At 31.9% G+C, this 10,910-nt stretch overlaps 1 protein-coding gene across 1 annotated transcript; it reads left to right on the top strand.

Annotated features, from left to right (window-relative positions):
* The first annotated feature begins 10,129 nt into the window (after window positions 1–10,129).
* LOC125209465 (dirigent protein 22-like) lies at window positions 10,130–10,651 on the top strand. The gene has a single exon (XM_048109065.1). It carries the CDS (start codon window positions 10,130–10,132, stop codon window positions 10,649–10,651), a length of 522 nt encoding a protein of 173 aa, XP_047965022.1.
* Window positions 10,652–10,910: the final 259 nt, after the last annotated feature.

Below are 10,910 nucleotides of genomic sequence, written 5' to 3'. Positions count from 1 at the left end.
GCCACTTGTACAATTTTAAAAGCCATATATTTTAATGAGTGGATACTATTTATATTGAGATATATATTTTAAAAACTACACTCTCAACCTTATGGAGGGGGAGAAAAACTCACGGTCACCATGGGAGAGAAAGGAACCGTGAGGTTCAAGCTCTAGCCTCGTTGCCGATTTTCGTTGTATCGATCGTCCGATTGCATAAACCTAAATAAATCGAGTAAGCTGTTTCTATTTGTACTATTTTGACAGCATGAAATTGATGATATTTTGAGATGGGGTTTGGAGAATTTTGTCCAGAATTTGATGGAGTAAAGGGTGTTTGGAAGTTTTGATTAATCGATGAATATGTGTTTAATGAGTAGGGTTTATGGTATTTAGAATCAATTGAACTATAGCATAAAGATTACATGAGAACTGAAATTATTGCTTAGGGTTTATGGTCTTTATGATTAAATCTACAGGTTAGATAAGAGATGTGGTTATTGTGATGATTAAATATAAGTGGAAATAGAATTTGATATAAAAGTTTGAATCGAATTATATCCTTTGATTTTTCAGTGATCTGTTCTGAATTATTTGGTTTGTCTAAAACAGTGAAAATTCGGGTTTAATAATTTTTAGAATAACTTTGATGAGTTTAGTAGTTCCCTGAATATTAAGGAGAAGTTTGGAGTTCATGTACTACATCAATAAATTGTTGTAACAATACATCTTTAAATTGCCATCCTTTCGTTTGTAATGTGTATTGTTTCCGTATATCTTATCTGAGTTATGCAGAGTACTTAAGCTATAAGGAAATTTGAATAAACAAGTTTAGAAATAACTATAAGATGTTGGGGCGTTCTCTAAGTTTTCTAACGAATTAATAGCTACATTTACTATTTATAAATAGTACGTTGAAAACGTTGACAGAGGCTATCCAGTTTTGGTAGTATGTGGGAAAATGATGATAACTACCGAACCAATACGAATTTTTGAATAAATCTCGTTGGATTATAAAGTAGATATCTTTGGGTATCTAAAAATATGAGTTCAAGCCTCTAAAGCCTTCTATTTAATAATAGAGTGTTTATGACGAATTAATCTAATACAATTGTTATTTTAGGAAGATAAAGAAGGAGGAAGTATATAGTATGTTTTATGGCATCACAATTTTCTCAGCTTAATTTTAATCGATCATCAATAATGTTGTGGGCGTAACAAGTTTTGGTATCAGAGCCTAGGTTTAGGCGGTCCTAGACTCTTGATTGGATTAAGTTGTATTAGAAATGTGTCATATAGTGTTTGACTCACATTCTATATTGTTGACCTTATGCAGATCTTGCTGTTGTATACCTATAAGATAATCAAATTTGGATTTAGCATCAAGTGGAGTATATATGTAACAATAATAATAAATAGTGAAACCAAGCAACTGATCAAATACAAATTTTACGAAATTATAAATTATTTAAAGCTATATGAAGTTTTATGAAATAATTATATGAGATGTTGTATCTAAAAATACGTGGATGGATTAATACAATGTGATAGTATTATGTGAAGATATGGGTTAATGAGTGAGATGATGAAGTCCCATGACTATATATGAATTATGTGACTATCAAATTCATTTGTATTAATTAATACGGAATTGGAATCTAGAACTTGAACAAATGTAATAAAATTAGTTGGGAGTAGTAATTAAGAAATTCTCTCCATCACGCGAGCTCGTCGCTGTTATTGCCTCTCCGGTACGACGTAGATACGCCGCTGGCCTCCTCCGTCCGATGTGACTTATCTCCATCTTTCTTCTCGTCCAATCTCCATGGAAGTGGGATTTAAAGAATAAAGTTCAACACGCTCAATCCCAAAGCTTGTGAAATTAAGGTAACTACTGATTTTAACTCACTTATGTTATTCTCTATGATTGAATTCAGAATCAACTTGGTTGAATCTCAACTCTTGTGAAAGAAATGAATGGGAATGAGTACTTACCTTCTCTTGCCTTGGTGAGTTTGTTCTGGTTACTTGGTTTGGACAATAATTTAGTCTCTAACTTGTAAATTGAATTTGAATTGCAAATAAAAGTTGAACTTTGGAGATGAATCAGGGCTGGTCTAAAACCTTGGGATGAAATAGAGAACTTTGTTTGATGTATTTAATTGTGCTTTGGAATTATGCTGATTGATAGGTGTAAATATGATTTTGTTTAGAACTTAAGAAAGAAAGAAAGAAGAATTTGAAGCTTATGTTATGGGTTGTAAAGAACTATGGAGAAGATGATTATTGATCTAATGTTTTGGAAGAGTGTCCATGAGTTAGGAAGAGAAAGAAAGGGGAAATATGTCTTGCTTGATCTATAATATATACAAATATATTGTTGAGCAAGAAATGTTTGAGAGAATTACTCAATGACATGCAAATATGAAATAACTTGTTCGTCCTGCCGGACTGTACCGGTTAGATTCGGTCACCCCAAAGTGATGAAATCCTATTATAAAAAAAAATTATTTAGTCATTATCATCTCTTAGGAAGGCCACTTCAGAATTTCAATTCATTTTATTAACGTTTGCTATATTAAAAAATTCCTGGAAAACGCTCGCCAGAATCTGTCACAAGCTGGAAAGCTGTAATAAAACGTTCATTACTCCCTAATCCCTTGGAGTTTTGGGATTTACTTTTTCTAAATTAAACTAGACATCAAGAGGTTTCTTGTGGTATAGGGCTCGACTCTTATGTTGCTCCGAGCAAAAACAGTTTATTATTTAAAGATAGTGTAATGCAGTGAATTTTGAAAGCTCCAAAAGTTGAAAAAAGAAATAAAATTATTTTTGCTAATTAAAGGTTTTTTTTTTTTTTGGGTGGAAATCTTCTTTTGCGGAGGTCTAATTGCTTATATGTATAATAATGTTTGTTATAACATATGAGAATAAACACATGATAATGCATGATTTTGTATATGTGATCCCATACGTGTTATGATAGAATATTGTGTGAAATTTTGGTTATAACTCTGATATACCTTGAAATCTGAAATATGAGAACAAGTTTTGTTGAGTTTTAATACGTACAAGTTTTAGTATGATGGAAGGATTCGATCTGTTCTTGCTGGTCCATTTTCTTAGCTAGTATATCTGCGTTTATCGCTAGGCACAGTGAAGGGATAATTGTGTGTTATTTACTGCACCCTGCTAAATTTTTGACATGTGATGAATTACTATCTCATTATAAAACGCTCCTAGGTGATCCGAATCTTTGAGAATACGTCTATTTTTGTTATGACTATGGAAATCTGATATTGAGTCTGAACATCTGAAATACAAGTATTGATTAGATGATTGAATTGATCATTCTATTGGATATATGTCCACTATGTATGTGATAACATCATGCTTATGTGATCTCCGTAGAAATATATGTTTGTGGGTTAATGTTACATTATATATTGACGTTATAGGTTATTGAATGTGACCGAGTTGGTTAAGTTTCGAGGATGAATTGTGGCAGATAAAGAAGGAAATAAATCAAAGGTTGAGCATAACATTAATGATGTAATTATTAAATAAAAAAATGAACGAATTGTGTGAATATTTTGGTAGCTAATAGCTACTATGCGAGGTTTTGTGATGATATATGAAGTAATGGGATTATGTGAGACGAAATACTATGATATTAAATATATATGCATATATTTGGTAAGAGTTGGATATTTATATGCTAAACTAGCTATGTGTTTGCTCGAGATTGAATTATATACGAGTTATAAATGATATGATTGAGGTGTGTGCCCAAGTGAGGGTGATACATGGCTTATTGAGATCTATGAGGGAATTAAATGAATAATGGTATAAAGAAGTATAGGACATGGTTGGATATATGTGTTTACACGTTATACTAATTCTGTTATTGCATTTAGAATATGGTGTGTTCTTTGGTTATGCAATGTGCGATCATAAGCTATTATTTATCGCTTGGATATGTGTGGTTGAGGATATCGAAAGAAATGAAATTTACTTCAATTAACTGATTCGATATTGTCGGAATAAGTTGTGGATATACAGTGTTGAAATTGTTGGAAAGAAGTGTTGAGAAGAGATAAATGGTGTGTTGGGAGGAAAAACAGAATATGATAAATGGTGTGATGGGAGGAACTGATATGTGAAATGATATGCGATATGTGGTGTGATGGAAGGAATTAATATGGGATATGTGGTGTGATTGGAGGAAATAATATATGGTGTGATGGGAGGAATTAATATGTGATATGTGGTGTGATGGGAGGAAGTATAGTGTCATATATGGTGTGATGGAGGGATTTGAACAACCTAATGCTGGTGCATTTGTCTTAGCAAGTATATATGTGTATTTATCGCTAATCTCATAAAGGGGTAATGCGTGAATTTTGTGATGGTGGCGATCAAAATATGTGTCGATATATGTGACAATACATGTTTAATAATATATGAGTTTATGTAAAACATCTTTTATAATTTGATAGGTTAATATATCGTACATGAAAACAGATTCTTTTATATGGCTCTGTTGAGTTATATTATAAATATTGAAAACCTAAGGCTTGCTAACATTGTTTATGGCGCATGTGAAGTTTCATATTACTGAACACTCTCGTTGACATGGTTGGAATATTTCATCATGGATGAAGATGTGATTGTTAGTACGAGTATGTTGATACAATTAATTATATGATAATATGTGAGTTAAAAATAAAGTGAGGATACGCTATGTAAAATAAGATGCCATGAAATGGCATACGAGAATCTATGATGATTCTAGGAATATTTATAGTAAATCTGATGGAATTTCGGGGACGAAATTCATTTTAGGGGGGATGAATTGTAACATCCCAAAAATGACCCTAGACGAAATTTGCTATTCAATGAGAAAATCGGTGAATTAGAGCTTTCAGCAAATAATTCAATACCGAAAATAATAGTAATTTGTCATAATTATAAGGAAAGTACCGTTGAAGTTAAGTGTTGGAATTGAAATATGATGTGAATTAAGGAGGATTTGTTTTGATAAAATTTGAAAGTCATGAGAATATTATATTAGTTAAATGTTGAACTTAATATGTAGATTCAATCATGATAATAAAATAATTGGATATAAGATTGAATAGAGAGTTGTTTTAGTACATTCACATGAAAAGAAATACTCCCTCCATCCACGAATAAGAGTCCCATTTACTTTTTCGCACTTGTTTTGTAAAAATGATAACAAATAGTTAAAGTGGACAAATGATAAAGTAAGAGAGAGAATAGTGTAGACAAGACTCTTATCTACACTATTCTTTCTTTTACTTTATCATTTGTCCACTTCAACTATTTATTATCATTTTTACAAAACAAGTGCGAAAAAGTGAACGAGACTCTTATTCGTGGACGGAGGGAGTATATATTATTGTTTAAAGCAAAGGACACGAAATTTTCAGCTTCTTGGATATGTTTTGATTTCAATATTTATCTTGAATTTATAGAAAATTCTAGAAAAAAAAAGAAAGTTAAATGTGTCTATTTAAAGTTATGCCACTTGTACAATTTTAAAAGCCATATATTTTAATGAGTGGATACTATTTATATTGAGATATATATTTTAAAAACTACACTCTCAACCTTATGGAGGGGGAGAAAAACTCACGGTCACCATGGGAGAGAAAGGAACCGTGGGGTTCAAGCTCTAGCCTCGTTGCCGATTTTCGTTGTATCAATCGTCCGATTGCATAAACCTAAATAAATCGAGTAAGCTGTTTCTATTTGTACTATTTTGACAGCATGAAATTGATGATATTTTGAGATGGGGTTTGGAGAATTTTGTCCAGAATTTGATGGAGTAAAGGGTGTTTGGAAGTTTTGATTAATCGATGAATATGTGTTTAATGAGTAGGGTTTATGGTATTTAGAATCAATTGAACTATAGCATAAAGATTACATGAGAACTGAAATTATTGCTTAGGGTTTATGGTCTTTATGATTAAATCTACAGGTTAGATAAGAGATGTGGTTATTGTGATGATTAAATATAAGTGGAAATAGAATTTGATATAAAAGTTTGAATCGAATTATATCCTTTGATTTTTCAGTGATCTGTTCTGAATTATTTGGTTTGTCTAAAACAGTGAAAATTCGGGTTTAATAATTTTTAGAATAACTTTGATGAGTTTAGTAGTTCCCTGAATATTAGGGAGAAGTTTGGAGTTCATGTACTACATCAATAAATTGTTGTAACAATACATCTTTAAATTGCCATCCTTTCGTTTGTAATGTGTATTGTTTCCGTATATCTTATCTGAGTTATGCAGAGTACTTAAGCTATAAGGAAATTTGAATAAACAAGTTTAGAAATAACTATAAGATGTTGGGGCGTTCTCTAAGTTTTCTAACGAATTAATAGCTACATTTACTATTTATAAATAGTATGTTGAAAACGTTGACAGAGGCTATCCAGTTTTGGTAGTATGTGGGAAAATGATGATAACTACCGAACCAATACGAATTTTTGAATAAATCTCGTTGGATTATAAAGTAGATATCTTTGGGTATCTAAAAATATGAGTTCAAGCCTCTAAAGCCTTCTATTTAATAATAGAGTGTTTATGACGAATTAATCTAATACAATTGTTATTTTAGGAAGATAAAGAAGGAGGAAGTATATAGTATGTTTTATGGCATCACAATTTTCTCAGCTTAATTTTAATCGATCATCAATAATGTTGTGGGCGTAACACAAGGTTTCGTCAATTTTACAGATTGAAAGACCAGCGTCGTAAGAAGGCGGCGATGGAGGTGCCGTCACCGGCACTGTGGTGGTTCTAGACACCTATGCAGAGATGCAGAGTCCGCGACCGGGAAACAAAGTGACCTGCAGAGCTACGTCTTTGAGCAATTTGAAATCAGATTCGACAGCCACCGGCGACAAATTTGGGATTAGGTCGTAGAATTTATCCGAATCTAGAGCGTGATTCGCGACTAGATCATCGAAATCGTGGCACGATTCGCAAACGGTTTAGCGAAACGGAGTCCTCGGGGGTATCAAAGTTGTGGCAAATCGGCGGAGTTAAGAGGGTAGAAGATGGCGTCGGCGAGAGGGAAGAAGTGTTTGAGAGTTAGTGAGAGGGATTGTGGGGGTGGGTGAATGGAGTGTTTTTTTTTTTTTTTTTTTTTTTTTTTTTTTTTTGCCATTTATGGTTAATTTGAAGTGGGACAAATTATCTGGGACAAATTATTTGGGACAGACCAAAATAGAATACTAGGACAAATTATCTGGAACGGAGAGAGTATATTTTAGATTTAAATAATTATTAATTAATTAAAATGTATTAATGTCAATTCTTATATATAGTAGTTATAAATAACTATTTTCTCTCTCGTCAAAATCATTCAAAACTTTAAATTTACGTAACTCTCTCGATTCAAATTATTTTTGGTAAAAAAAATATCAAATTAAAGGTAATTTTATAAGGATTCTAATGAGATTTCAATTGCATATGTTCCGACGATGTTCGGATGATGAAATTTGATAATTTTTATTTCAGTTTTCGTATATGTTGATAAGCATATTTTTATCAATAAATGCATAAAAAATGTCAATATAATGCATGTAAAATCTCTATAAAACAATGTTAATATTTTCGTGTAGTTGTGTTGAAATACCCATATCATTATGTTGATATTTGTAATAAACTACGTTGATATAAAAAAAACTACGAAAATTATGATATGATAACAAAATGACGATCTTACCACTTTGTTGATATTTTTTCTACTCCCTCCGTCCCACAAAAGATGTCACACTTGTGGGGCGGCACGAGATTTTAGGAAGTTTTGTTTTGTGTGTTAAATGGAGAGAGAAAATATAATTTTTATATTCATGTGAGGGAGAACTTTTTTCAAAAAGGGAAATGTGACATCTTTTGTGGGACAAACTAAAAAGGAAAGTGTGACATCTTTTGTGGGACGGAGGGAGTACTATTTATTGAAATTCGTGAGATTTAATCTCATTCTATCATTTCAAAATTTAAAGGTGTAGATTAAGTCTTAGTTTTGGATTATGATGCTATAAGTAATATAAGAGAACCCTATGAATACATCCCTATATAAACCAAACTAGTTTTAAATGCAAAACGACAAATATATTATTATAAAAATAATATAGAGCTCATTACAACTTTAATTGCAGTTTATTATACGAATTTCCAAACCACTCTTAAATCTTAAACATTGAACAACATCATTATAAAATAATCTGGAGTTCATTATAATTAACTAGTAACAAACTATAATGAACTCGGATTTGAAAAATATGTAAGATGACATCATTTTTTTAAAATCTCTAATTCTCTATAATGAACTACAGTTGAAGTTGCAGTGAGTTCCGTGCTATTTTATAATGATGTTTGACGTTTAGCATTTAAAACTAGTTTGATATATAATATATGGATGAAATCAATGCAAACTTTAAATATCGTATAAATTCCAAGCTATTATCTAGGATTTTTTAAGTTCATATAAATAGCATGTCTCATTAATTTAGTTTAATTTTTTATTTATAATAATATTTTCATTTTCAAGAAACTAGAATTTCTTTAATTTCCTTTCAATTATTCACTATACGCTTTTGCATCAACAAGCGTCATACCAAGTTGAGGATCGAACAGTTGTTTCATGGTTGAAATCTAATTTAATATTCAGATCGACCCATTTGTGTTGAAATATATCCCCTTTCTAGATGCTCCAATAAAATTTTCATAAATAATTTGCCGGCCACCTTTTTTCCAACAATATACTCCAATGTTAAGCACATAAAAAAATAACCCAATGTCAAACACAGCATCAAATTAATTTAGATGAATCGGCTATTTTTTGATGTCATTGGCAATTCCATTTTCTATAATTTTCAAAATTTCATCCAAATGTATACGGTGCATTCTAGTTGTTTGACTAGTTGATAGTATGTACTCCCTCCATTTCTGAAAAGTATAAACATTTGATTCGGCATTTCTGAAAAGTATAAATATTTGATTCGGCATGAATTTTAACTTATAATTGATAAACTAAAAAAAGTGAGAGATGAAGGGTAGTAGCGTAAGTAGTGTTAGTAGAAAACAGACTCTATATCATTTGTAGTGTAGTGTAGTGTAATGATATAAGTTGTAAATAAAATGATGTATATAGATAATGCATTGTTTAACTATTCCAAAATTAAAAAGTTTATATACTACTTACCAAGAACGGACTAATAAACAAATAGTTCATACTTTTCGGATCTTTTCAGGTACAGATAGTATATCAATTTAGATTACTTTGCTTAAATTGATATACTTTGCTTATGATTTGTATTCATATATTTCCTTTGTAATTGTGTGTATAAATTCTTTAATAAATTATTTCAGAATGATAATGACCCACTTAATTGGCAGATTTACATGCATGCCCAATTTTCTCGAACTCAAAGCTATAAATATATCTTCACAGCTGATACAATTTTTATTAATACTAAATAAATCTTTAAGTATACTTAATAGATTTAGTATAGCTAAAAGTTAGTATTGGATATGAAATAGTGTCATAAATTGGCTATCAAGTATGTAATTGGTTTCAAATACTATTTGGAAACACAAATTTTGATTTGGAAAAACACAATCAAACAAGAAATTAATTAAATAAAAACGCATATTAAAATAGAGAATGATTTTGGTTGAGACAACAGTGGAGATAGGGGAATTCTAGCAGGAGTAAGATTTCACTATTTCAATTTACTCGACACACAATCCAAATAATTTAGGCGAGATACCTACTTACTGTTGACCAAACGATATTAAAAGCATTACAGTTTTCAATCTTACCAAATAAATTGAAACTAATACTCCCTCCACTTAAGAAAATGATTTAATGGAAATCTCGTGCGCCGGCCCAATTAGTTGGCTAAGTCTAAATCTTATATTGTACATATTTACTTAAAAATGAATTTTATGTTTATAAATTCTTCAATTATTCTCTTCACATTGCTACTTGCATGCTCATTTTCTCGAACGTCGACGCTATAAATACATATGACAAGTTATAGCTAAATCGCACAAAACTCAGTTACAAATCTAACATAATCTCATTTGTCTTCTCACATTATTGGGCTATGGCCAACAAAATCACATTAGCTTCAATTCTCTTTCTCACCATTTTCACATATTCAAATGCAAAGCTAAGGCATCTCAAGGAGACAAAACTAACGGTCTACTACCAAAATTACTCCAGCCGCCCAAACGCAACCGTGATCGAGATACCGGGCCCAGCGAATGGGACTGAAAACTACTTCAAGTTCGGAGCTATGTTTAGCGTGGACGACCCAATTACCGAAGAATTCGACGAAGGTTCAGCCATAATTGCAAGAGGCCGAGGGCTGTTTGTGACCTCAGCTCTGGATGGGTCCTCCAGCCATGTAATGTTGTCAGTTGTTTTTATTGATGGCGAGCATAAAGGTAGCTCAATAGAAATATATGGTAATGAACAACGGTCCATGGTGAGGGAGGTGGCAGTGGTGGGCGGCACAGGGAAGTTCCGGCTAGCGCGTGGCTATGTAACTTTCGAGAATCTTTACTTTGATCCGGTGCGCGGTCATACAATCCTCCAATCTAATATGACTGTACTACATTACTAGAATCTTATTTAGAGGGAGCTTTCAAATGTATGTCTAAATAATGTTTGAAACAGTTTATAAATTGAGAAAATAAAGCATCAATATATCTCCAACCAATAAGTTATTGCTAGAGTTGTCAAGTGTGTCGGATCGATCCAGCCCATTTCAGCCCAAGTCCGGTATAAGGATCGGCTCATCATCAAAACGAAGCGAGTCAGGTCAGAGCTCAGAGGTTTAAATGGACCCCGATTGGACCGTTTTTTAAGCCTAGGGCTACCCA

The sequence above is a fragment of the Salvia hispanica genome, chromosome 3 (genome assembly GCF_023119035.1).
Source record: "Salvia hispanica cultivar TCC Black 2014 chromosome 3, UniMelb_Shisp_WGS_1.0, whole genome shotgun sequence".
Taxonomy (NCBI): Eukaryota; Viridiplantae; Streptophyta; class Magnoliopsida; order Lamiales; family Lamiaceae; genus Salvia; species Salvia hispanica.
This window is presented reverse-complemented; position numbering and strand designations above follow the sequence as displayed.

Bases quoted from the DNA above. Each gene is read 5' to 3' on its own strand.
- LOC125209465 (XM_048109065.1), top strand. From the start codon at position 10,130: ATGGCCAACAAAATCACATTAGCTTCAATTCTCTTTCTCACCATTTTC.